Here is a 27,122-nt window from a genome sequence, read left to right as displayed (position 1 = left end):
AAAATGCAAAGAACCATAAAGAAGGAAGCCATAACTGTATAAACTATTTATTAACAGACAACGCCCACAAATTTATTTCTTCTTGGACACACCCACGGTGCGGCCACGGCGGCCTGTGGTCTTGGTGTGCTGGCCTCGTACACGAAGTCTGCAGGTGAGAAAAGAGAAGGGTTACAGGTCTTACACCATACAAAACGTCTGGAAAAAGAGCGTGAGAATTCCCTGGGAGTCTAGGGACAGGCAGAGATGAACCCCCCGCCCCACTCACCCCCAGAAGTGGCGGAGCCCTCGGTGGGCCCTAATCTTCTTCAGTCGCTCCAGGTCTTCACGGAGCTTGTTGTCCAGACCGTTGGCCAGGACCTGGATACAAAGGAGACGGTGAGGTATGCTTGTTCTACCCCCTGGCCTATGACCAATTCTAACTGGACACACTGCTTTTCTCTAATCTCCCCCATCTTAATACACACCTGGCTGTATTTTCCATCCTTCACGTCCTTCTGTCTGTTTAAGAACCAGTCTGGGATCTTGTATTGGCGTGGATTCTGCATAATGGTGATCACACGTTCCACCTGGCAGGCAGGACAAGGGTCAGGTCCAGATGGTCTCCCCGCCCCCTCCCCATAGGCCCAACCCCCAGCCCCCCTTCCTTGTCCTCACCTCATCCTCAGTGAGCTCTCCTGCCCTCTTGGTGAGGTCGATGTCTGCTTTCCTCAACACCACATGAGCATATCTTCGCCCCACACCCTGAGGAAAGGTTTCAGAGTCGGATGAGTCTGATTTTTTGGGTTTCCTTTATAGACCCATGATTCAAAAAGCACAGAAAGGTAGGTCCTAAAATAACCTAATGCCTTATACTCTTCCAGATACAAAGCCTAATCATTAAAAGAGAAAAAGTTTTGTTCAGAGGCAGGGCTGGACCAGAGAACTTGGGGCATATACCCCTTGAAAGCAGAATCTTTTTTCCCCACTTGCCCAGCATACGGACATAGTTGTAAATGCTGCTAAGACAATACAGCAGCATCCAAGAACGGCACCTCCTCATTTCTGCATCGTGGAGAATGAAGCTGATGTCCCTCAGAGCTGATGTAGCACCAAGGCAGCAAGATTAGGGTATTGTGAATTAGTAAGGTTCATTAAGGGGTAGGAGTGTCAGTTGCTCACGATGTCTAAGGGTGACAGGCCATGATCCTTTGGGCAGGTCACTGCACGATCAAAATAAACACTTAAATCAGTGACATCATATCACCACCACCACTGGTACTCCTTGCCACCTGAATTCACAAGCCAAATTGACTTGGATAGTGAAGGACTGTGTGCTGGGTTGAATAGTGTCCCACCAAATATACGTCCATCCGGAACCTCAAAATGTTACTTTATTTTGAAATATAGTTTGTTAAAATGAGGTCATACTGGATTAAATCCAATGACTGGTGTTCTTATCAAAGAAGAGGACACAGACACAGAGGGAAGAAGGCATGTGATAAGAGGCGAGACACTAGAGTGATGCAGCTGTAACACAAAGAAACCAAGGATGTTTGGCATCCAGAACTGAGAGATTAAGTTTCTGTTGTTTGAAGCTAACAAGTCTGTGTTACAAGGGCCCCAGGAAACTGAAATAGATGGCACTTCCTTTCTGTAAGAAAGTGACCAGGAAGTCAAATTACCAGATTGATCTGGAAGAGACTAGGATCTTAAGTCTCTCTCAAACTTTCTCTTCCTTTTTTTTTTTTTTTTTTTTTTTTTGCGGTACGCAGTCCTCTCACTATCGTGGCCTCTCCCGTTGCAGAGCACAGGCTCCAGACGCGCAGGCTCAGCGGCCATGGCTCACGGGCCCAGCCATTCCGCGGCATGTGGGATCTTCCCGGACCGGGGGCACGAACCCGTGTCCCCTGCATCGGCAGGCGGACTCTCAACCACTGCGCCACCAGGGAAGCCCCTCCTTCTATTTTTAAGTGTTTAAAACTTTCCATAAACAAGTTTTTTAAAAAGTTGCTGTCAAGCTAAGATTTTTGAAAGCCCTATTTAGATACCGGCTTGCCAACCTCCTAAGTTAGACCCACAGATTCCCTTTACTCTGCCCCAAGCAGACCACCCTTATTCTCTCCATCCAGAAGAGTACACTACAGGAAATCATCACTTTCTCATCTTTGTAGCTCAAGGGCCTAGACCATATAACAGAAGAGTTGATACTAACTTCATACTAGTCTCTGAAACCCAGTCATTGTGACCAATTCCAACCCCCTCCATGTTTCCAAACAATCCACAGACAACAGTTATCATCCTGATTTAGAGAAAGAGCAGAACAACCAGCCTTAAGAAATATTCATAGCAAAAGTGGACAAATGGAAACAAAACAAAGGGATCATGGCACAGAATAACCTTGCAGGTGTGTATTACCTCTCAGCAAATACCCTCTTCTGCTTGTGCCAACTTCAATACTTCACCTTTCCCTGGCCAATTAACCTTGCTCCTCTAACTACATTTTCTTGAGGAACCCCTCCTTATACTCAACCTCCCCCGGCAACTTTCTTCCAGTTTCTAAGTATTACCCCACCCTACATTCCAGATCATTAACAAAAGACCACCTGCAAAGGTGGTGGAGCAACAGGGCTCCCATACACTTCTGGTAGAAAGTGTAAATTGATACGACCACTTTGGAAAACTGTTTAGCAGTATTTACTAAAGCTAAACATATTATATACCTACCAGAAATGTAGATGGATGTTCTTTAAGAATGTATATGTACATGTACTAGAACATATGTAATAGCACTATATGTAATAGCTAAAAACTCCCCACCCCCCAAAAAGGCCACCTGCAAGCTTCGGTTGTCTCACCAGAGGAAGAGTCAGCAAAGGCTGACTTTCCACACAAGTAGCAACGGCCCTAGTACCTGTCTATATCTAATCTTTCCCAGTGATAAGTAGGGCATCAAGTTAATAAAAAGATTTATCAAAATACTCATTAAGTATCGGAAACTGCTTTGGTTAAACTGTTTTAAGCTGACTACAGAGGTTGACACACACTTAGGGTAACAGATAACAAACTAATTAATTTCAAAGAGGCAGAGGAAGGGTTTAACAGAAGTATCCTACTAACCATGCTCATCTTTTATTTTCACTATCTCACCTACAGCCTTTAAAAGGCAACAGGCAACCTCACAGATAGTGGGCTCAGTTCCAGACCATGCCAAACAGTGAATATTGCAATAAAGGGAGCTACACATTATATTTTGGTTTCCCAACGCATGTAAAAGTTATGTAATCTATTAAGGGAGCAATAAATTTATGTCTCAAAAAACCCCATACATAACTTAGTTAAAAGATACTTTATTACTATAAAGTGGTAACCATCACCCGAGTCTTCATCAAGTCTAAATATTTTTGCAATAGTAACACCAAAGGCCGCTGATCACAGATCACCATTAACAAACACAGTAATGAAAACGTTTGAAATCTTGCAAGAATTACCAAAATGTGACAGAGACACCAAGTGAGCAAATGCTATTGAAAACTGACTTCCTTGAGACAGGGCTGCCACAAAAAACACGTTATTGCTAAGCACGATAAAACGAGGTAAGCCTGTACTGTATTCCACACTGCCTTACTAATTTCACAGAACAGAAGGAAGCAATCTTCATATGTACCATTTAAGTATGAAAGCTGTGCTCCTTGAATTACAGAATGAAAAAGTAAATGCGATGGATCTTACAAAGAAAAGCTTATGATATACTGTTTTAAATTAACAACCTATCTATAAAATACTTATAATGGTGTCCTGTCATGACATAGTGACACCTCCCATCTCCCAACTTAGAATCTCTCAGCTTTTCTACTCACCCTTCAAAATGTACAATAACCCAATTCCTAGGATATACACATTTCCCAGGAAGAGTTGCTGTTATGATGCACTGGGGGAGAGTGGCAGAAACCAAATCTAGCACGGACCTTACAAGCTGATTGATGGCTGATAGTCCAGGAAGTTTTTAGTGAATTCAGGTAGACAACCAAACCCATTCCCCATCCCCTAGGTGAAATACATTGGGTTGACCTGAGACTGTTCTTTGGCTTTTATCACTTACCTTTTGGGGCAACTATTGTTACGGGGATAAGGGGACTAGTTGCACTCTTAACTATTCTTTTTTTACCCAGCAGATGTGGTGATCTGGTTGGGACTTCCTCCACCTTGCCTTAACGAAAGCTCAATTGTTAACAACCCAAGTTTCACTTACAACCCAAGTAGTCCTTACCCTACTTTACCTTAATTGCAGTGATGGCAAAGGCAATTTTCCGCCGCCCATCGATGTTGGTGTTGAGTACTCGCAAAATGTGCTGGAACTTCTCGGGGATTACTAGAGACTGACAGAGATTCGGGGAGAAATTAGACACCGTGAACTACTATTAAACTGTAACCTCAAACACGAGCGTTAAGCTTGTCACACAGAGAGCAAGAAGCCCCCGTCAGGTTTTCACGACACAACAAACTCCTCAGTCCTGCAGACAGCAGGAGCATCAAGTGTTCAGGCTTGGAAAAACGCAACCTCCGGAAGGAAGCACGTCTCCTGCCCGTTCCCAAAGTACACTCTGAGTGGCGGAAGCCGGAGGGCCCCACTCACGCCCAAGCCTTTCCAGCGCCCGCGGAATGACTTCCTCCGGCCCCACTCCCCAGAACTGGCTGTCTTTAGTCGTCCTTTTCCAGGGGTGCGATCCAAGGCTCCACACAGAAAGTTGCAGGCCCCCAGAGTAGGACATTTTCGGCCCCCTGACAGCAGACCTTCCTTGCCCCGGTTCCGATGTCGCCAGATCCCCGTCCCGATTCCAGTCTTACCATGGCGGCGGCCCCAGCGGCGGCGTGTAGGCCTCCAGTGGAAGAGAGAGCAGAAGTGACGTACCAGCACTATATCACGACCCGTCGGAAGGGGCGGAGCGATCTTGATGAGGAGTTTCCGGAAACTGTGCAAGAGTCTGAATTGGGAGCCAAGACTTCCGGTGCGGTTTTTCTTTACGTGTTCGTAAAGTTCTTGGGTGTGAGAGCAACGAGGGTTCCGGATTGAGATCGTGCTTAAGACTTCCGATTCCCATTTGCACTTGGGTGAAGCGGTTAGAGCTGAAAGGGAAAGGCTGGAGGCAAACAATTTAACTCAAATATCTGGGAGCGATTTCGCGCAGTGCAAGACACTCCAGGACTTGTAGTTCCACTCCGGGGAACAGACTCGCCTGACAGCTGCCGGAAGTGAGGCTGCGCGGAATGGCCGCCGCTGCGACCATGGCTGCAGCCGCCCGGGAGCTGGTGTTGCGGGCCGGAGCCTCAGATATGGAGGAGGAAGAGGGCCCGCTGGTGAGAACGCAGGGCTGTTTCTCCTCCAGAGTCTCGTCCGATCTCCTCACGTCACATTCTCAAAGGTTTAGGCTGGGTTTAGGCACAAGGTTGGGAGCTCGGCTGCTACCGGTGATGCTACCCGGTTTGGCTCTCCATACACCTTCCTGCAATCGGACCTGAACCTGAGCGGGGACCAGAATGGCCGAGACTCAGGTTCTGGGGCCACAATTTCAGTTAATCTCCAGATGTTTGGGCAGAATAGAGAAGCAGTGTAGAGTAACGGCTAGGAACATGGCCTCTGGAGTTAGATTGCTTGGGTTCTAATTCCATTTCTGCCACTTGCACTGTGTGTCTTTGGGCAAGTTAACTAGTCCCTCTGTGCCATCACTTTCCACACCTATGAGGTGAAGAAAATAAGACCTGTATAGGTTGTCGGTTAGGATTAGGCAAATGAATACAAATAAGATGGCACCTGGCATGTAGGTAAACACTATAGGTTAGTTGGCATTTCTAGAAAGGCTGGGGCTCCCGAGAGGGATGGTGATAGAACACCTAAGATAGCAGGAGTCTAGAGATCTTAAATTCAACTGCAGGTTCTGCTCTGTCCTCTGCATCTCCTAATTTTCCTCATTTGGTCACCTCCGCCCTTTCTGGGTTGCCTGTCTGCTGGTCATATTCCCTGCCCATCAGCCCCAATCAGTAAGACTGAGACAATATGAGGCTTTTGGAATTTTTGGACTTAGTATTTACCTATGGCTCCCCAGTGAAAGTCCTTCTCCCCCACTTGAAGGGTTGGTGATTATCCCATTGTATTTTGTTCTCCCCCTTGCTTTCCCATTAACCTGTCCCTCTCCAGGAGGGTGGTCCGGGTCTTCAGGAGCCATTGCAGCTTGGAGAGTTGGACATCACCTCTGATGAATTCATCCTGGATGAAGTGGATGGTAAGTGATGGCACGGGGGTGGGGGGATGCAGTTCCTATAACCTGAGAGGCATGGGGGCTGGAAGTACTAGGGCAGGGGTTAGTGTGCGGATATTCAATGTGGGGATGGAGCTGTGGAGGAGCTGGATGGACCCTTATGATGAACTTCTATTTGCAGTTCACATTCAGGCGAATCTGGAGGATGAGTTAGTAAAGGAAGCTCTTAAAACGGTGAGGTTTTCCACTATACTAATCTGTCCCTCCACTTACCCTCCCCTCAGAGAAAAGAAGAAAACAATCTCTTGCTCTTCTAATACCACCTTGGTATCTTACTCTCTAGTCCTTCGTTGACTCTGTTCCAGCATCCCTTCACTGACTCCCTCCTGACCTGTCATGTTTCTGTCCTCCCAGGGTGTGGATCTCCGTCACTATTCAAAGCAGGTTGAGCTGGAGCTACAGCAGATTGAGCAGAAATCCATTCGGGATTGTATCCTCCAGCAGAGAAAAAGGGTGGTGTTATTAAAATGGGCATTTTGGGGGGGATGGTGCTGACAGCCCAGCTGGGGCTGCCATCTTCTCTCTGAGGTTTATGTCATCTCAGGGAGAAATTGGAGGGGTCCTGCGGGTCTGAGGATCTCCATTTCCACAGTGAGGCCCCTTGACTTTTTGTGAGTCAGATATCCAAGAGAGTGAAAACATAGCATCTCTGCACAACCAGATCACAGCCTGTGATGCTGTCCTTGAGGTTAGTAACCCTCATAATCCTGAGCCCAGATCATGGTCTCTGGGACCTTTCTTTACATCATCAGCCTCCGGCGGGGACAGTTAGAGTCACTTTCAGGGTGACCTCAGCAGCCATTTTTGTTGTTGCCGCTATGACTGGTGTTATTTGCCAGTGACCTTTCAGGTACCTCTTCCCTTATCATCCACTACCCTCGGACTGATAGATACTGGAGATTTTACCAAGAAACTTGGGTGGCCCCCTCGTCCCCTACCAACCCTTCCACCTTCCCCCAGCGCATGGAGCAGATGCTGGGAGCTTTTCAGAGTGATCTCAGCTCCATCAGCTCTGAGATCCGGACACTGCAGGAACAGTCAGGAGCCATGAACATTCGGCTTCGAAACCGCCAGGCTGTCCGGGGGAAACTCGGGGAGCTTGTCGATGGTCTGGTGGTGCCCTCTGCTCTGGTCACGTGAGTCATCAGTTTGAAGGGGCATAATGTCTGTACCAAGTAGATGGGCTGGAGCGACCTACCCTACTTACCACATGGGTCTCCATCACGTCACTTCCAGAAACTGATGAGTGGGTTGACAGCTCTTCCTAACCTTGATGCAGGCTTTAGGCATCAAAGATTAGGAATCATCCAGGGTTGGGCGTAGAGAAGGGGGTCCAAGGCTTATGTGGGTGGTGGAGGTGTGTGTCTCTAGGAACAGAAAACTTTGTGTGTCCTGACTCTATGATGCAGTGTAAGAAGGGAGAGGAGACAGAGGCTGGATGCCAGGGGTATGGTTTAGAGTCTAGGGGTGTCTGGGTCTCCCTCCTCCCCCATCCCACCCCTCCTTGCTCCCCAGGGCAATTCTGGAGGCACCAGTCACAGAGCCCCGGTTCCTGGAGCAGCTGCAGGAGCTGGATGCCAAGGCAGCTGCAGTCCGAGAGCAGGAGGCTAGGGGCACAGCGGCCTGTGCAGACGTCCGAGGCGTGCTCGACCGGCTCCGGATCAAGGTGGGGAGGGGGGTGGATACCCTAGAGACTACTCAAACCAGCCTCCCTGAGAAGTCCACCCTGAATTGCCCTGGCAAAGCTCATTGTAGCCTGTGCCCAAGAGCTTCACCTTGCCTTTACCTAGCAGAGCACATCTCTGGGTTCCCCTGAAAGTCTTAAGAAATATCAAAGAGATATTCTCTACTCTTCCTTCTTCCATATCCAACATTTGTTCCTTCCCTCAGTAATTTCCAAACAGTGAGGTTGCAGCTTCATGCCCTGTGTTTGGTCCCCCACGTCTAGGCAGTGACGAAGATCCGAGAGTTCATCCTTCAGAAGATCTATTCCTTCAGAAAACCAATGACCAACTATCAGATCCCCCAGACAGCCCTGCTGAAGTACAGGTTGTCGCCCAAGCGAAGGGCTGGGGGTGGCCTCGGAGCCCTTGAGCAGCCCAGCGTGATGCTGGGCATCTTGGGCCGTCAGGGAGACTGACTGGTCCCTGGCATCTCCAGGTTTTTCTATCAGTTCCTGCTGGGCAACGAACGGGCCACCGCAAAGGAGATCAGGGACGAGTACGTGGAGACACTGAGCAAGATCTACCTGTCCTACTACCGCTCTTACCTGGGGCGGCTCATGAAGGTGCAGGTGAGGCCACGGAGGGAGAGGCAGTCCTGGGCCCCTGGGCTGCGGGGAGGGGCAGCTACGGGGCAATGGGGGACAGGATAAAAAGACAGTTTTTTCTTGCACTTTGGGAAGCGATGGTTCCCAGTTCCCTCTGCTCTTTTCTCTAGTATGAGGAGGTCGCTGAGAAGGATGATCTAATGGGTGTAGAAGATACAGCCAAGAAAGATATCCTGGAGCTGAGGGGCCCTCATGCTGGGTCTGGAGAGTGAGGGGGCTTCGGGCTCCAGCCTCCAAGGCACTGCTGCTTACCTTTTTCTGTGGGACCAAAACCTTTGAGAATGTGATCAAGGCTGTGGCCTCCCTCCCCAGAAAAATGCACAAATCATCTTGACACAGAGTTTTGCATATGATGTTAGGTGTTGTAGAGGCTCCTTAGGGCACATTCACCGATGTGAGGTGAAGTGGGGCCCCAGAACTGGGAAAGAGGGACCCTGGGGCTGTGTCTGGCTGCTGGGGGCCCCTGGAGGTCCTGAGTCTTTGACCTTCCATCACAGTTGTGATGTGACTGTTTTCCTTGACTCTGACTCGCCACGATTCTTCTCAAAGCCATCCCTCCGCAGCAGGAACACCATCTTCACCCTGGGGACCCGGGGCTCTGTCATCTCCCCCACTGAACTGGAAGCTCCCATCCTTGTGCCCCACACCGCCCAGCGGGGAGAACAGAGGGTAGGAGGAGGAGCAAGCCTTAGCCGACGGGGTGGGGGTGGGGGGCGGGAGAACTCCGAGTACAGACCTCAGGGCAAAGCTTCCCCCACTGCAGGCCCGTGGGAGTCCCCTTCTCCAGTCACCCCAGTGTTCTGTGATAAGAGGGTTGGGACCGTTGACTTAGGGTGTAGAGAGGGGAGAGGTGGGTGATGTGTCATGAGGCAGGTGTGAAGGGGGATATGGGAGCAGCAACAGCAGGTGGAGGCGGCGTCTTCTCGTGCCCCCCCTCCCCCTACCTCTCCAGTACCCGTTCAGGATGCTCTCTCACAGCCTGGACTAGGGGTAGATGGGGAGGGTCTCCTGAGCTCCCATTACCCAGGTTTGCTGATTTCCCAGCTGTGTCCATGGACTGCTGGTACTGGGGTCCATCCCGTCTGTCTCTTTTCTTACCCCTTCCATCCTAGTATCCTTTCGAGGCCCTCTTCCGCAGCCAGCACTACGCCCTCCTCGACAACTCCTGCCGTGAATACCTTTTCATCTGTGAATTCTTTGTTGTGTCTGGCTCGGCTGCACACGATCTCTTCCACGCAGTCATGGGCCGCACGCTCAACATGACCCTGGTAGGCTCCCTCGCTCCCGGGCTCTTAAAACTCTGTCCCCAGTTCTTGTCAGCACCACAGTGAGGTCACAGCCCTGGGGTTACTGAAACCAGGATCCCTTCATTCTAAAATGCATGAGCCACGTCCTTGCTGTGTGATTCCCCATGAAACCATCAAAGCTTGGGGTCCCAGAGGCTCCTGGGGACACACAGGTGACAGCACCTGAAAACTCAGGGGCCCCTAAACCTTGGTGCTCAGCCCTGAATTCTGCTATGATGGGCTTGTGATCTTAGATCTGGGGAGCAAGGCTGCAGGACCACCCGAGTGGCCAGTGGGCAGGGAAGGAGGGAGCATTTCCCATTTAGATCCCCTCCCCAGTGCCACGTCCCCAGGGGAGCACAAGCATCTGTCCGTGGCCACTGGGAAAAGCAAAGTAACAGATGCTCTCTTCCAATCCCCTGCCTGTTCCTAAATCACAGAAACACCTGGAGTCTTACCTCACTGACTGCTATGACGCCATTGCTGTTTTTCTCTGTATCCATATTGTCCTCCGATTCCGCAACATTGCAGCCAAGAGGGATGTTCCTGCCCTGGACAGGTCGCTGAGTTCTGGTCCTTGATGTCCCACTGGCCTTGAAACCTTTGGTCTTGCACCAGCCTGCCCTGACCCGTGGGCTCCTCCTGACCTGAACCATTGACCCTGTTCCCATTTGTCTGTCTAGAGGCAGTACTGCTGCTTCCAGACGCACCTTTCACACCCACTCCAGCCTCCACCAGCTATCACCTGTCGATCAGGGTTCCTGCACACACACCCTCCCCCTGGCCCCCACCCCTGATGTTCCTTGCCAGATCTCTGATTCTGATCAAGCCCACAGGTACTGGGAACAAGTGCTTACCTTGCTGTGGCCACGGTTTGAACTGATCCTGGAGATGAACGTCCAGAGTGTCCGCAGCACTGACCCTCAGCGCCTCGGGGGGCTGGACACTCGGCCTCACTACGTGAGGGCGGGCAGGGGTAACGGGCCGTTCAAAGGCAGGGCTCGAAGCCTCGCTGCAGGGGTCACCCAGGTTCATGGTTGTGTCCATGGGCCTGGCTGGACAGCTAGCCACGCTGCGTGAGGGGCAGTCTGGGAGTGTGGTCAGACTCAGGGTGGGTTGGGCACTGTGGTGGGAGGGATTGGAGGTGGGAGTCACCCAGAGACCGGTTGGCCAGCTTCAAGGGAGTTGGGGGTTTCATGGGTTGGGCCAGGGGGTTGGCTTGATTTTTCTTCCTACCTTCTTTCTCCCAGATCACACGCCGCTATGCAGAGTTCTCCTCGGCTCTTGTCAGCATCAATCAGACGATTCCCAATGAACGGACGATGCAGCTGCTAGGCCAGCTACAGGTGAGGGGCGGCTGGGAGAGGTTTCCGAGCCACAGCGCTGCTGCAGGGGGCTGGAGTGTGAGGTGGGGGCCCTTGCCTGCTCCTGTCACCTCCTCCTCTCATTTTTTCAGGTGGAGGTGGAGAATTTTGTCCTCCGAGTGGCAGCCGAGTTCTCCTCAAGGAAGGAGCAGCTTGTGTTTCTGATCAACAACTACGACATGATGCTCGGGGTGCTGATGGTACCTGAAGCCCTTTCTCCTTGTCTCCCTCCCTGGAGAATTTGGGTTCCCCCCACTGCTCCGTTACCTCCACGAGGGCAAAGATCATTCTGGCTTTGTTTGGTATTTTATTCTTGCAGACTGGCACAGCGTCTGGCTATGTACAGTAAATGTGGGGAGAAGGGGATATTCTGACGTGAAGGGCAGCTTCTCCCCAAACTTGAGATTTCCATCTGTCTTCCCTTAGGAGCGGGCTGCGGATGACAGCAAAGAGGTTGAAAGTTTCCAACAGCTGCTCAATGCTCGGACACAGGTAGGGGTATGGGGAAGAGGAAACGGATAGTCCCATGTGCTGTTTAGTTCAGAGAGAGAGAGAGAGAGAGAGAGGGAGGGAGAGAGGGAGAGAGAGAGAAAGAGAGAGAGAGGGAGAGAGAGAGAGAGACAGTGTGTGTGTGTGTGTGTGTGTGTGTGTGTGTGTGTGTGTAGGGGCCGTTAGCTACGTGGGCCTCTCACTGTTGTGGCCCCTCCCGTTGCAGAGCACAGGCTCTGGACGTGCAGGCTCAGCGGCTATGGCTCACGGGCCTAGCCGCTCCGCAGCATAAACCTGTGTCCCCTGCATCGGCAGGTGGACTCTCAACCACTGCGCCACCAGGGAAGCCCTTCTTTTGTACTTTTTTAATGATATACCTACCACACACCTTGGCAATAAACCCCACCTCATCACCCTGCGTCTCACATAGAGGCACCTCTTGACCTAAATGTTGTCTTTATCATGCCCTGGCTTTTAAAAATACAGCCATAGGGACTTCCCTGGTGGTCCAGTGGTTAGGACTCTGTGCTTCCACTGCAGGGGGCATGGGTTTGATCCCTGGTTAGGGAACTAAGATTCCACATACCGCATGGTGTGGCCAAAAAATAAATAAATAAATAAAGAGCTATAGGCATGCAAAAACTAACTATTTGGTTTTGGGTTTGAGTGCCATAAAAGCAAGAATCACAGGATTATTTCATGCATAATTTTTCTAGTATTGTCCTGTTATGACATATGGCTGTAGCTCGTTCTTTTTCACCAATATAATGTTACATTGTGTGAATATAACAGAGGACATTTGGATTATTTCCAGTTTCTTGCTCCTGTGAGCATTGTTTTATGAACAATTATATCTTTTAGCACACATAGATATATCAAAAGTTTTATCAAGAATCTCTCTTGGGGCTTCCCTGGTGGTGCAGTGGTTGAGAGTCCGCCTGCCGATGCAGGGGACACGGGTTCGTGCCCTGGTCTGGGAAGATCCCACATGCCGCGGAGCGGCTGGGCCCGTGAGTCATGGCTGCTGAGCCTGCGCGTCCGGAGCCTGTGCTCCACAGCGGGAGAGGCCACAACAGTGAGAGGCCCACATATCGCAAAAAAAAAAAAAAGAATCTCTCTTGGAGGTAGGAGTAGGCTTGCTGCATCTAGAGAACGCTAGTATTCAACTTTATGAGACAATGCCAAATTGTTTTCCTAAGTGATGGGACCAGTTTATTCCTTACCTGAAATGTATAAGAATTTTCAATGAGTCATATTTTCTCCAACATATGATAGATCAGACTATCTTTGCCTTTCTGGTAGGTGTCACTGGGAGCTTGATTTGCATTTTCTTGATGACTAATGAGATTGAGCATCATTTCAAATGTTAAGTAACCATACAAATTTTTCTTTTCTGTAAAATGTCTGTCAGCATTTGACCTTTTAAAACTTGGGCTGTTTGTGTTTTTCTTATTGATTTATAAGAGTTCTTAATACATTTACCTACTAATCTTTTGTTGATTGTATAGGTTGCAGATACCTTTCAGGAGGTGTTTTATCTTTTAACTTTTTTTTTTTTATTTAATTTTATTTAAAGAAATTTTTTTGCCCACTCTGCGAGCCTTGTGGGATCTTAGTTCTCTGACCAGGGATCAAACCCAGGCCCTCTGCAGTGAAAGTGCAGAGTCCTAACCTCTGGACTGCCAGGGAATTCCCCTTTGTACTTTTTCTATGTTGTCTTATGATGAACAGAAATTTCTAATTGTAACTTGATGAATTTAATGATCCTTATTTTTGTGTCTTGTTTAAGGAATCCCTAATTACCCCAAAGCCAGAAAAATATTATACTTCATTTTCTTCTTAATATTGTAGAATTTTGCTTTTTACTTTTAAGCCCTAAATTTACCTAGAATTGATTTTTGTGTATGATGTGAGGTAGGAAACTATTTTCTGTTTGGAAAAATGATTGGCCTAGAACCATTTATAGGAAGTCCCTTTCTTTCCCCATTTGATCTGTAGTCCTGTCTCTGTCACACAGCAAAACTCCACAAACATGTGCCTCTTGCCTCTAGTCTATTCCACTGATCAATTTGTCTACCTGCAAAACAGTTTTAATTATCATGCTTTTAGGACAAATTCTCCTACCTTCTTTTTTGTTTGTTTTGTTTTGTTTTTGGTGGCACCATGCAGCTTGTGGGATCTTAGTTCTGCAACCAGGGATTGAACCCATGCCCCTGCAATGGAAATGCGGAGTCCTAACCACTGGACTGCCAGGGACTTCCCTCTCCTACCTTCTTTTTCATCATTATCTTGAGTATTATTGGCCTTTTGATTTTTCATGTAAATTTTATGATCAGCTTATAAGTTTTCAGAAAAGCTCATTAATGATTTTGAATGTAGTTGCATTGATCAGTTTAGAAGAATTGATACTTTTTGATATTGAAACTTCCCATCCAGGAACATGGCCCCTCTCTACATTTTTAAATATATTCTTTATTGTCTTTTGATAACCTTTTATAGTCTTCAGCACAAAGATATTGCAAACCTTTTGTTAGAATTGCTCCTAGGTAGGTGTAATATGTAGCTTTAGTCCTACTAGGAATACATAAATCCTTCCCAATTCTTTACCTTTAATTTCTTATGTCTTTGATCTTTTACTCTTCTGGCCAGGACCTCTATGACAGTTTAATAGTTGAATAATATCCTGTTCCTGAGTTTAAAAGAAATGCTTTTATCATTTTCTCATTAAGAGTAATGTAGATGTAGGTTTTTTTGTAGATGCCCTTTATCAGGTTAAGAAAATTCCTTTTAATCACTCTTGCGCTAAGAGTTTTTAATCATAGTTTTTCCTACTAGAAGTAAATCTACATTTATTTAGGGATAATTACTAAGAATAATACTAGGAATTACTAGAAATAATAACTACATTTTTTTTCTCTCTGTTTGGACTTTATTCTTTTAGGATTTGTCCTTTAAATAAACTGTTGTTCCTTAAATATTGTGTTTTAAAAAAGAAATTTACTTGTTTGAAGTGGTGTGTAGAAATGCTGTTGATTTTTGTACATGGATTATATATATAGCCAGCCACCTTCCAAAATTCTTTTTTTTAAGTATCATTTTAACTTTATTTTTATTTTTTTAACTTATTTATTTATATTTGGCTGTGCTGGGTCTACATCGCTGCGTGGAGGCTTTCGTGTCTTTCTCTGGTTGCGGCAATCAGGGGCTACTCTTCATTGCGGCGCGCAGGCTTCTCACTGCGTTGGCTTCTCTTGTTGTGGAGCATGGTCTCTAGTCGCGCGGGCTTCAGTAGTTGTGGCACTCGGGCTCCATAGTTGTGGCTCATGGGCTTAGTTACTCTGCGGCATGTGGGATCTTACTGGACGAGGGATCAAACCCGTGTTCCCTACGTTGGCAGGCGGATTCTTAACCACTTCGCCAGCAGGGAAGTCCCCTAAATTATTTCTAATAATATTTTTGGAGATGTGTGTATGTTTCTTTGTAGGCGTTCATCATCTCTGAATTGTGACAGTTTTATTTCTTCTTTTCTGATCCCTGTGTATTTAATTTCTCTATGTCTTTATTCTCTTACTGCATTGGCTAGTACCTCCAGTACAAAGCTGAATGGTTGAATAGAAGTGGTGATAGTGAGAATGCTTATCTCTTCCTAATTTTAAAAGGAGTGCTTTCATCATTTCCGCATTAAGAGTACTGTTGTTGTAGGTTTTTTATAGATATCCTTTATCAGGTGAAGAAAATTCCTTTCGATCCCTAGTATGCCAAAAGTTATTAATTTTTAAAAAATCATGAATGGGTATTGAACTTTTAATCAAGAATGTGTGCTTTTTCTGCATACATTGAGGTAATCATATATTTAAGTTTTAAAAAATCTATTATGTCATGGGTGGGATAAATTAGGACTTTGGGATTAAGATACACACAACTATATATAAAATAAACAGCAAGGACCTACTGTATAGCACAGGGAACTATATTCAGTATCTTGTAATAACCTATAATGGACAAGAATATGAAAAAGAATGTATATATCTATCCATATATATATCTATATCTGAATCACTTTGCTATACACCTGAAAGTATCACAATGTTGTAAATCAACTATACTTCAATTAAAAAAAAATCTACTGTGTGGTATATTACATTTGTAGATTTTAGAATGTTAAACCATTCTGGATTTGGTCTAATTCATATGGAATTTTTGCTTCTCTGTGCAGAAGTGAGATTGGCCTGTGATGTTCTTTTCTTGTACTTGTACTTGTGTGGTTTTGGTACCAAAGTCATACTGGATTTGTAGAGGAAGGTGGGAAGGAAGTATTTCTTCATTCTTTTTATTCTGAAAGAGTTTGAGATTGAAATGATCTCTTCCTTGGAAGTATCTTAGAACTTGCCAGCACACACATCCAGGAAGATTTAAAACTATGAAATTCCTGGGCTTCCCTGGTGGCACAATGGTTAAGAGTCCGCCTGCCAATGCAGGGGACATGGGTTCGAGCCCTGGTCCGGGAAGATCCCACATGCCGCGGAGCAACTAAGCCCCCGCGCCACAACTTCTGTGCCCTACATCCTGTGCCCCGCAACAAGAGAAGCCACCGCAATTAGAAGCCCACGCATCGCAACGAAGAGCAGCCCCTGCTCGCCGCAACTAGAGAAAGCCCGCGCACAGCAATGAAGACCCAACACAGCCAAAAATAAATTAATTAAAAAAAAAACTGTGGCACTGCCATTTAAAAAAAAATACTATGAAATTCCCTCTAAGTACTCCTTTTATTGAGTTCTGTAGGTTTGAATATGTAGCATTTTTATTATTCAGTTCTAAGAATTTTTATATTTCAGTCATTTCTTCTTCAATCCATGAGATTTTTTAGAGGAGTGTTTTTAAATTTCCAAAAGTAGTTTTTTATCTTTTTGTTATTAACGTCTAACTTAATTGCATTGTGGATGGAGAATGTGGCCTTTTGGTACTGAATATTTGAAATTTGAAAATTTTTTGAAATTTATTTATATTTGCTTTGGCCTAGGACACGATCAACTTTTGTAAATGTCCAATGTTTTTATAAATTTTTTAATTTTTAAAAATTTATTTGGCCGTACCGATTCTTAGTTGCGGCATGTGGGATCTAGTTCCCTGACCAGGGGTCGAACCCAGGGCCCATGCATTGGGAGCACAGAGTCTTAGCCACTGGACCACCAGGAAAGTCCCCCATGTATGTTTGAGAAGATTGTGTATTCTTTGATTGTCAGGTGTGGAAATCAAGCTCTTTAATTCTGATGTTCACATCACCTATATCTTTACTGATTTTTTTTGGTCTACTTATCAGTAGTTGAGAGAGAGGTTTTGAAATTCATAAGTTTATCAGTTTTTCACTGCAGTTTTTTTTTAACATCTTTAATGGAGTATAATTGCTTTACAATGGTGTGTTAGTTTCTGCTTTATAACAAAGTGAATCAGCTATACATATACCTATATCCCCATATCTCTTCCCTCTTGCATCTCCCTCCCTCCCATCCTCCCTAACCCACCCCTCTAGGTGGTCACAAAGCACTGAGCTGATCTCCCTGTGCTATGCTGCTGCTTCCCACTAGCTATCGGTTTTACATTTGGTAGTGTATATATGTCCATGCCACTTTCTCACTTTGTCCCAGCTTACCCTTCCCCATCCCTGTGTCCTCAAGTCCATTCTCTTGTAGGTCTGTGTCTTTATTCCCATCCTGCCCCTAGGTTCTTCGTGACCTTTTTTTTTTTTTTTTAGATTCCATATATATGTGTTAGCATACGGTATTTGTTTTTCTTTCTGACTTACTTCACTCTGTATAACAGACTCTAGGTCCATCCACCTCACTACAAATAACTCTATTTCGTTTCTTTTTATGGCTGAGTAATATTCCATTGTATATATGTGCCACAGTTTCTTTATCCATTCATCTGTCGATGGACACTTAGGTTGCTTCCATGTCCTGGCTATTGTAAACAAAGCTGCAGTGAACGTTGTGGTACGATTCTTTTTGAATTATGGTTTGCTCAGGGTATATGCCCAGTAGTGGGATTGCTGGGTCATATGGTAGTTCTAGTTTTAGTTTTTTAAGGAACCTCCATACTGTTCTCCATAGTGGTTGTATCAATTTACATTCCCACCAACAGTGCAAGAGGGTTCCCTTTGCTGCACACCCTCTGCAGCATTTACTGTTTGTAGATTTTTTGATGATGGCCATTCTGACTGGTGTGAGATGATATCTCATTGTTTTGATTTTGATTTTCATTACTCTAATGATTAATGATGTTGAGCATTCTTTCATGTGTTTGTTGGCATTCTGTGTATCTTCTTTGGAGAAATGTCTATTTAGGTCTTCTGCCCATTTTTGGATTGGGTTGTTTGTTTTTTTGATATTGAGCTGCATGAGCTGCTTGTAAATTTTGGAGATTAATCCTTTGTCAGTTGCTTCATTTGCAAATATTTTCTCCCATTCTGAGGGTTGTCTTTTTGTCTTGTTTATGGTTTCCTTTGCTGTGCAAAAGCTTTGAAGTTTCATTAGGTCCCATTTGTTTATTTTTGTTTTTATTTCCATTTCTCTAGGAGGTGGGTCAAAAAGGATCTTGCTGTGATTTATGTCATAGAGTGTTCTGCCTATGTTTTCCTCTAAGAGTTTTATAGTGTCTGGCCTTACATTTAGGTCTTTAATCATTTTGAGTTTATTTTTGTGTATGGTGTTAGGGAGTGTTCTGATTTCATTCTTTTACATGTAGCTGTTCAGTTTTCCCAACACCACTTATTGAAGCGGCTGTCTTTTCTCCACTGTATATCCTTGCCTCCTTTGTCATAGATTAGTTGACCATAGGTACATGGGTTTATCTCTGGCTTTCTATCCTGTTATTTATCTATATTTCTGTTTTTGTGCCAGTACCATATTGTCTTGATTACTGTAGCTTTGTAGTATAGTCTGAAGTCAGGCAGTCTGATTCCTCCAGCTCTGTTTTTTTCCCTCAAGACTGCTTTGGCTATTCGGGGTCTTTTGTGTCTCCAAACAAATTTTAAGATTTTTTGTTCTAGTTCTGTAAAAAATGCCATTGGTAATTTGATCTTGATTGCATTGAATCTGTAGATTGCTTTGGGTAGTATAGACATTTTCACAATATTGATTCTTCCAATCCGAGAACATGGTATATCTCTCCATCTGTTTGTATGTCTTTAATTTCTTTCATCAGTGTCTTATAGTTTTCTGCATACAGGTCTTTTGTCTCCCTAGGTAGGTTTATTCCTAGGTATTTTATTCTTTTTGTTACAATGGTAAATGGGAGTGTTTCCTTAATTTCTCTTTCAGATTTTTCATCATTAGTGTATAGGAATGCAAACAATTTCTGTGCATTAATTTTGCATCCTGCAACTTTACCAAATTCATTGATTAGCTCTAGTAGTTTTCTGGTGGCATCTTTAGGATTCTCTATGTATAGTATGATGTCATCTGCAAACAGTGACAGTTTTACTTCTTTTCCAGTTTGTATTCCTTTTATTTCTTTTTCTTCTCTGATTACCATGGCTAGGACTTCCAAAACTATGTTGAATAATAGTGGTGAGAGTGGACATCCTTGTCTTGTTCCTGATCTTAGAGGAAATGCTTTCAGTTTTTCACCATTGAGAATGATGTTTGCTGTGGGTTTGTCATATATGGCCTTTATTATGTTGAGGTAGGTTCCCTCTATGCCCACTTTCTAGAGAGTTTTTATTATAAATTGGTGTTGAATTTTGTCAAAAGCTTTTTCTGCATCTATTGAGATGATCATGTGGTTTTTCTTCTTCAGTTTGTTAATATGGTTTATCACATTGATTGATTTGCATATATTGAAGAATCCTTGCATCCCTGGGATAAATCCCACTTGATCATGGTGTATGATCCTTTTAATGTGTTGTTGGATTCTATTTGCTAGTATTTTTTGCGGGTTTTTGCATCTATATTCATGAGTGATGTTGGCCTGTAATTTTCTTTTTTTGTAGTATCTTTGTCTGGTTTTGGTATTAGGGTGATGGTGGCCTTATAGAATGAATTTGGGAGTGTTCCTTCCTGTGCAATTTTTTGGAAGAGTTTGAGAAGGATGGGTGTTAACTCTTCTCTAAATGTTTGATAGAATTCACCTGTGAAGCCACCTGGTCCTGGACTTTTGTTTGTTGGAAGATTTTTAATCACAGTTTCAATGTCATTACTTGTGATTGGTCTGTTCATATTTTCTATTTCTTCCTGGTTCAGTTATGGAAGCTTATACCTTTCTAAGAATTTGTCCATTTCTTCCAGGTTGTCCATTTTACTGGCATAGAGTTGATTGTAGTAGTCTCTTAGGATGCTTTGTATTTCTGTGGTGTCTGTTGTAACTTCTCCTTTTTCATTTCTAATTTTATTGATTTGAGTCTTCTCCCTCATTTTCTTGATGAGTCTGGCTAATGGTTTATCAATTTTATCTTCTCAAAGAACCAGCTTTTAGTTTTCTTGATCTTTCGATTATTTTCTTTGTTTCTATTTCATTTGTTTCTGATCTTTATGATTTCTTTCCTTCTACTATCTTTGGGTTTTGTTTGTTCTTCTTTCTCTAGTTCCTTTAGGTGTAAGGTTAGATTGTTTATTTGAGATGTTTGTTGTTTCTTGAGGTAGGATTGTATTGCTATAAACTTCCCTCTTAGAACTGCTTTTGCTGCATCCCATAGGTTTTGGATCATCGTGTTTTCATTGTCATTTGTCTCTAGGTATTTTTTGATTTCCTCTTTGATTTCTTCAATGATCTCTTGGTTATTTAGTAACGTATTGTTTAGCCTCCATGTGTTTGTGCTTTTTACGTTTTTTTCCCCTGTAATTGATTTCTAATCTCATAGCGTTGTGGTCAGAAAAGATGCTTGATATGATTTCAGTTTTCTTAAATTTACTGAGGCTTGATTTGTGACCCAAGATGTGATCTATCCTGGAGAATGTTCTGTGCGCACTTGAAAAGAAAGTGTAATCTGCTGTTTTTGGATGGAATGTCCTATAAATATCAATTAAATCTATCTGGTCTGTTGTGTCATTTAAAGCTTGTGTTTCCTTATTAATTTTCTGTTTGGATGATCTGTCCATTGGTGTAAGTGAGGTGTTAAAGTCCCCCGCTATTGTTGTGTTACTGTTGATTTCCTTTTTTTATAGCTGTTAGCAGTTAGTTGCCTTATGTATTGAGGTGCTCCTATGTTGGGTGCATATATATTTATAATTGTTATATCTTCTTCTTGGATTGATCCCTTGATCATTATGTAGTGTCCTTCCTTGTCTCTTGTAACAATCTTTAAAGTCTATTTTATCTGATATGAGTGTTGCTACTCCAGCTTTCTTTTGATTTCCATTGGCATGGAATATCTTTTTCCATCCCCTCACTCTCAGTCTGTATGTGTCCCTAGGTCTGAAGTGGGTCTCTTGTAGGCAGCGTATATATGGGTCTTGTTTTTGTATCCATTCAGCAAGCCTATATCTTTTGGTTGGAGCATTTAATCCATTCATGTTTAAGGTAATTATCAATATGTATGTTCCTATTACCATTTTCTTAATTGTTTTGGGTTTGTTTTTGTAGGTCCTTTTCTTTTTTTGTGTTTCCCACTTAGAGAAGTTCCTTTAGCATTTGTTTTAGAGCTGGTTTGGTGGTGCTGAATTCTCTTAGCTTTTGCTTGTCTGTAAAGCTTTTGATTTCTCCATCGAATCTGAATGAGATCCTTGCTGGGTGGAGTAATCTTGGTTGTCGGTTCTTCCCTTTCATCACTTTAAGTATGTCATGCCACTCCCTTCTGGCTTGTAGAGTTTCTGCTGAGAAATCAGCTGTTAACCTTATGGGAGTTCCATTATATGATATTTGCCATTTTTCCCTTGCTGCTTTCAATAATTTTTCTTTGTCTTTAATTTTTGCCTATTTGATTATTATGTGTGTCGGCGTGTTTCTCCTTGGGTTTATCCTGTATGGGACTCTCTGCACTTCCTGGACTTGGGTGGCTATTTCCTTTCCCATGTTAGGGAAGTTTTCGACTATAATCTCTTCAAATATTTTCCCTGGTCCTTTCTGTCTCTCTTCTCCTTCTGGGACCCCTATAATGTGAATGTTGTTGCGTTTAATTTTGTCCCTGATGTCTCTTAGGCTGTCTTCATTTCTTTTCATTCTTTTTTCTTTATTCTGTTCCACAGCAGTGAATTCCACCATTCTGTCTTCCAGGTCACTTATCCCTTCTTCTGCATCAGTTATTCTGGTATTGATTCCTTCTAGTGTATTTTTCGTTTCAGTTATTGTATTGTTCATCTCTGTTTGTTCCTTTATTTTTCTATGTCTTTGTTAAACATTTCTTGCATCTTCTCGATTTTTGCCTCCATTCTTTTCCGAGGTCCTGGATCATCTTCACTATCATTATTCTGAATCCTTTTTCTGGAAGGTTGCCTATCTCCACTTCATTTAGTTGTTTTTCTGGGGTTTTATCTTGTTCCTTCATCTGGTACATAGCCCTGTGCCTTTTCATCTTGTTTGTCTTTCTGTGAATGTGGTCTTTGTTCCACCTGCTGCAGGATTGTAGTTCTTCTTGCTTCTACTCTATTTCTGTTTTGTAGACAAGTTCATTTGTACCATATTAGATTCCACAAAAGATTTTTAAGTGGAAGTAGTTTATTTTTAAATGGAATAAAAGTTTCATTTTCACCTTACCAGATCTTACTATTTGGGTTGGGTTTTTTGTTTTTTTTTCTTTTTTCTTTTCCTATTTTAATTCCTCCCTTGCATTGTTTTTTACTTGTTTGTTTTTTCATTTTAACTCTGTGTTTTGGGAAATTTCAAATGTACATGCTATATAGAGGATAGCATGGTGAACTCCCAGGGGCCATCACAGATCTTCAACCAATAACAACTCACAGACAGTTTTGTTTCATCTGTATCAACACTCACTGTTCATCCTTCTCCCACCTGTCCCCGCTACCCACAGTGATTTTGAATTTAAAAAGTTTTTTTTTTTGTCTGCATTGGGTCTTTGTTGCTGCGCGTGGGCTTTTTCTAATTGTGGTGAGCGGGGCTACTCTTCATTGTGGTATGTGGGCTTCTCATTGTGATGGCTTCTCTTGTTGCTAAGCATGGGCTCTAGGCACACGGGCTTCAGTAGTTGTGGCGCTCAGGCTCAGTAGTTGTGGCACACGCGCTTAGTTGCTTCACGGCCTGTGGAATCTTCCCAGACCAGGGATCGAACCCATGTCCCCTGCATTGGCAGGCAGATTCTTACCCACTGTACTACCAAGGAAGTCCCTGAATTAAATCCTATACATCCCTATCACTTCATCTGTATCAGGATGTGTTTTAAAAAACACAATACTTTATCACACTTAAAAAAAATTATCACTTTCAGGGAGTTCCCTGGTGGTCTAGTAGTTAGGATTTGGCGCTTTCACTACAGTGGCCCAGGGTCAATCCCTGGTCGAGGAACTGAGATCAGCCGTGTGGTGCAGCCAAAAAAAACACTCTCAAAATAGCCAGTATTCGGGTATCCCCAGTTATCTCATAAACAGTGGTTCAAGTCAGGATCCACATGCGTCCATACATGTCTCTCTTTTTTTTCACATGTCTCTTTTTAATCTACAGATTTCCCTTCCATCTTACCCCCCTGCCCCGCTCTGCAATTTATTTGTGGAAGAAATGGAGTCATTTGTCATGTAGAATGATGTACAGTCTGGATTTTGCTGACTGCATTCCGTGGCATGCCTAAACTGTTCTTTTTTCCCCATAAATGTGTAATTCGATGGAAAGATTTGATCAGGTTCCAATTAGATTTTTCTTACAAGGCTATTTGAGAGGTAGTGGTGTGTACTTCTATCAGGGGCACATAATGTCGTCTTGGCTCTCTTTTTGCCAGTAGCATCAATGATCACTGCCTAGACCATTAGATTTCTGTACTTATCAGTGTCTCAAAAATTTCCATCTCCTTATCTGTCTGGGCTGCCTTCTGAGTCAGTTCTTTAATTATAAATTCCAATTTGCTCTATCATGCTTCCAGGTATTTCTAATCTGCGATTTAGCCAGTTAACTTTTTAAAAATTTTTAAATCATTTCTTTAAAATTCCATTTTGTTTCAAGTCCTTCCATTCCTAATCTTGTTAATTGGTCATGTTTGTGTCTGTACCTTTAACTTCTTTGAACAGTTTTTATAGAATGTACAGCTGCTCTGTATCTGACAGTTCTAACATTGGCAGTCTTTGGAGGTCTAAGTCCATTGCTTATTGTCTGTGCTGACTCTCGTGGTAGCTTGCTTTCTTCTGTGACTGGTGATCTTTGAGTTCTTTTCTTGGTCTTAAGCAGTCATAGGGGCCTAAATTGGGATCGAGGAGATTTCAGAGAAGATTTACCTCTCCTTTTGCAATAGCTGAAAGATGCCGTCCACCTGGGTCTACATTGGCACCTCTTTGAGGCTCTTGTGAGAGACCAGGCTCAGCATCCCCACTCAAGGCTAGCGTCAGGCTCAGCTTCCCGATAGCAGAGTTGCCATGGCCACTCGCCTTCTGGTAGCCCTGTCTCTCCCAGTTGTCCACTTCTCTGGTTCCAGCCCTCTGCTCCCAGCTCAATTTTTTTCAAATGTAATTAAAAAAAAATTTTTTTTTGAGGAGGGTAATCCTTGGAGATTTCCCCTACTTCTTGTGAGTCTGGCAGTGTCTTAAAGTATATGACCTTTGCAGAGTTTAGCTGTTCTGTTATGGGAGTTTTCTAAGGACCAAGTTGGGCATGTGCCAGAATTGGGGAAAATCTGCCAACACCAGTAAACTCAACTCTGTACGTGTGTATGTTTCTACAGGAATTCATTGAAGAATTGCTGTCTCCCCCCTTTGGGGGTCTGGTGGCATTTGTGAAGGAAGCTGAGGCTTTGATTGAGCGTGGACAAGCTGAACGACTTCGAGGGGAAGAAGGTCTGAGAATGGGGTGCTTGTGATGGGGTTAGTGGAAAGGTGAATGGAAAAGAAAAATTCAAGGATGCAGATTACATGGGGAGGGTGTCGAGCAGGAAAGAGTGGGTTGGGAGAACACTAGGAAACAGGGCTTGCATGGTGAGGATGGCTATGCCTTGGGGAAGACGTAGAGGGATCAAATATCACTTAGCTGTGATCTCTTTCCTCCTACTCTCAGCCCGGGTTACTCAGCTAATCCGTGGCTTTGGTAGTTCCTGGAAATCATCAGTGGAGTCTCTGAGTCAGGATGTAATGCGGAGTTTCACCAACTTCAAAAATGGAACCAGTATCATCCAGGTGACCTGCAGTTCCCAGTCCCCGCTCCCACCCCACCCCATCACTGATTTCCCCCCCTCTTTTCTCTGGGCTCAGAATCATACAAATGACCCTTGATCTTCAACTACTAGCTGTGCCCAAAGTTCTGGATAAGCCCTAACCTGACTCCTATCATCATCCTTAGCACCACCCCAACTCTCATCTCTGTGACTTTCTCTGAGCAGGGAGCGCTGACCCAGCTGATCCAGCTCTATCATCGCTTCCACCGGGTGTTGTCTCAGCCGCAGCTCCGAGCCCTGCCTGCCCGGGCCGAGCTCATCAACATCCACCACCTCATGGTGGAGCTCAAGAAGCACAAGCCCAACTTCTGATGCGCCGGACCCTGGGAGCCGCCAGCCCTCTCCATGGACTTCTGTGCCCCATCCCATACCCTTCTTCACCTGGGGGCCCCCTTCCAGTTCTTCCCTTGCCTCCCAGGTCCTTGACATGTCTCACCCTTCCTTCATTCCCAGGACCCTCCTCATCAGGATAAGCTGAATCCCTTTGGCTTTCAGAATCTCCCATGTCTTCAGGTTTCTCAGGACCACTTCCTCCTGGGCTTCCAAAATGACCTTTATTATTTTTCCAGTTTTGTCATTCCTCTTTCCCTCCACTGCCCCACCCCCAGGGCTTTTTTCTTCTCCCAGTAAAACCTTCTGGTTCACTGAGCTCTTGTCACCATGTTATGAGGTGTGAAGCCTCGACTCTTCGAATTGGTGTGGCAAGGGGAGACTGCCTCATAATGGTTGATTTTTTTTTTTTTTCCCTTAAACTGAGTTCTTTTCTGTAGCTTTTTGACCTAAGATCTCAGCAACTTGAACACTAACCAGTCCCCTCCTGGCTTGAGAGTTACACCAAGGTCAGTCTGCAGAAAACAATAAATATTTAACATAACACTCTTTTCCCATTTCTTTTCTCCTTCCTCCTGGGGCCTTCAAGTAGCCCCATCTCTGCTCCAGGGTCATCTTTGCTCTCTGACTACCTCCTGGGCCTACATCCCTTCTGGTGGGTGTCCAGAAAGTAGGGGTACATGGTTACCTCTCACCCCTAGCTACCTCAGGCCAAAAGAGTGGCTGTAGTGCTTTTAGGGTGGAGACTGTTTCATGAGTAACCAGCCTGGTGGAGGAAATGGCCCTGGTTAAGATGGCAGATGCATCAAGGGCTGTGCCACCTTGGGCACTGTCCAAGGTCTGCCTTGGCTCCCTGACACCAACACCAGCTCTCTTTGCCTCCTGCCTCCTCAGGCTGACCCTGGGATTGCCTCCTCTCCTTCAGTGTCAGCTCCCTAGCTCCTCTGATGTGGTTGTCACAGCCACTTGCTAGAGGGCTGCGGTACCCACACCACTGGGGCATTAGTAGGCCAGGTTTGCAATGTGACCATCTCATCCATTTCTATGACTCGGCGCCTGCCTGCTGCCGCTGCCTGTACACCTCGTTTGAACTGAGACTCTAGACTGGGGAGACATGGGGGCGCCTTAAGTCCTAAGGGGGAAGGCCTGGGCAGTCAGGGGAAAATGGTAATTTGGCGACGCTTCCTCCGCCCCTATGGCCTAATCATTCCCTCCCAGGCCCCGCTTCGGCAGTCTGGATGCAGGCCCAGCCCGCCCGCGGAGGCAGAGAGAATAAGAGTACAAAGGGGTCCCGCGTGTGGCCTGAGCGCGGGTGGCTGAAAGCGAGGACCGCGCATAGCCAGGCAGAGCTGGACCGGTTTCTAACGGCGGGCTCTGCCGTTGGCTGCCGCCGGGGGGGGGTGGGGGTGGGGGTAGGGGGGGTGGGGGAGTGGGGTGGCAGGATCGCTGGAGCCGCTTTCTCCGGCTCCCGCCGTTTTGGGGTTCCGCCCCATCTCTGAGAGCAGCGCTCTGATTGGCTTTGGGACCCATATCTCTGAGCTTCAGTCTCAAGGACTGAAGAGCCGGGGAGGGTGCAGAGATGGTGGGGACTGAGGGCGGCTTCTGACTGTCTCAGACGCCTCCAGGGCAGAACCAGGACAGTGTCCTTAACTGACCTCACCCGGTGTCACCACCACTTTCCCCCTCCACTCGGCGTCCTTCCAGGTTTACCCTGCCTGACTCTTCGCC

At 45.1% G+C, this 27,122-nt stretch overlaps 2 protein-coding genes across 5 annotated transcripts; one reads left to right on the top strand and one right to left on the bottom strand.

Moving 5' to 3' along the window:
• Positions 1-31: 31 nt before the first annotated feature.
• On the bottom strand, positions 32-4,934 carry RPS18 (ribosomal protein S18). Its single transcript, XM_032648709.1, has 6 exons — positions 4,828-4,934; positions 4,260-4,358; positions 658-744; positions 468-569; positions 269-360; positions 32-148 (listed from the first exon to the last, which is right to left on the bottom strand). Exons 1-6 carry the CDS (start codon positions 4,828-4,830, stop codon positions 73-75), a joined length of 459 nt encoding a protein of 152 aa, XP_032504600.1. The 5' UTR covers positions 4,831-4,934; the 3' UTR covers positions 32-72.
• Positions 4,935-5,011: 77 nt separating this feature from the next.
• VPS52 (VPS52 subunit of GARP complex) lies at positions 5,012-25,942 on the top strand. Of its 4 annotated transcripts, XM_032648705.1 has the most exons (20): positions 5,012-5,337; positions 6,176-6,260; positions 6,418-6,470; positions 6,651-6,726; positions 6,917-6,984; positions 7,257-7,432; positions 7,812-7,962; positions 8,245-8,345; positions 8,457-8,589; positions 8,736-8,793; positions 9,161-9,294; positions 9,738-9,893; positions 10,352-10,470; positions 10,748-10,871; positions 11,162-11,257; positions 11,368-11,475; positions 11,702-11,767; positions 24,579-24,690; positions 24,908-25,026; positions 25,230-25,942. In XM_032648705.1, the coding sequence occupies exons 1-20, from the start codon at positions 5,248-5,250 to the stop codon at positions 25,374-25,376; spliced, it is 2,172 nt and encodes a 723-aa protein (XP_032504596.1). In that variant the 5' UTR covers positions 5,012-5,247; the 3' UTR covers positions 25,377-25,942. The 4 variants fall into 4 exon arrangements, with proteins under 4 accessions (XP_032504596.1, XP_032504597.1, XP_032504598.1 ...); XM_032648707.1 differs by lacking the exons at positions 24,908-25,026; positions 25,230-25,942 and adding an exon at positions 13,067-13,129 and having other exon boundaries at positions 5,030-5,337; XM_032648706.1 differs by lacking the exons at positions 8,736-8,793; positions 9,161-9,294 and having other exon boundaries at positions 5,017-5,337.
• Positions 25,943-27,122: the final 1,180 nt, after the last annotated feature.

The sequence above is a fragment of the Phocoena sinus genome, chromosome 11 (genome assembly GCF_008692025.1).
Source record: "Phocoena sinus isolate mPhoSin1 chromosome 11, mPhoSin1.pri, whole genome shotgun sequence".
In the NCBI taxonomy this organism is placed as follows: domain Eukaryota; kingdom Metazoa; phylum Chordata; class Mammalia; order Artiodactyla; family Phocoenidae; genus Phocoena; species Phocoena sinus.
The sequence above is the reverse complement of the archived record's forward strand: the minus strand, read 5'-3'. Positions and strand labels throughout refer to the sequence as shown.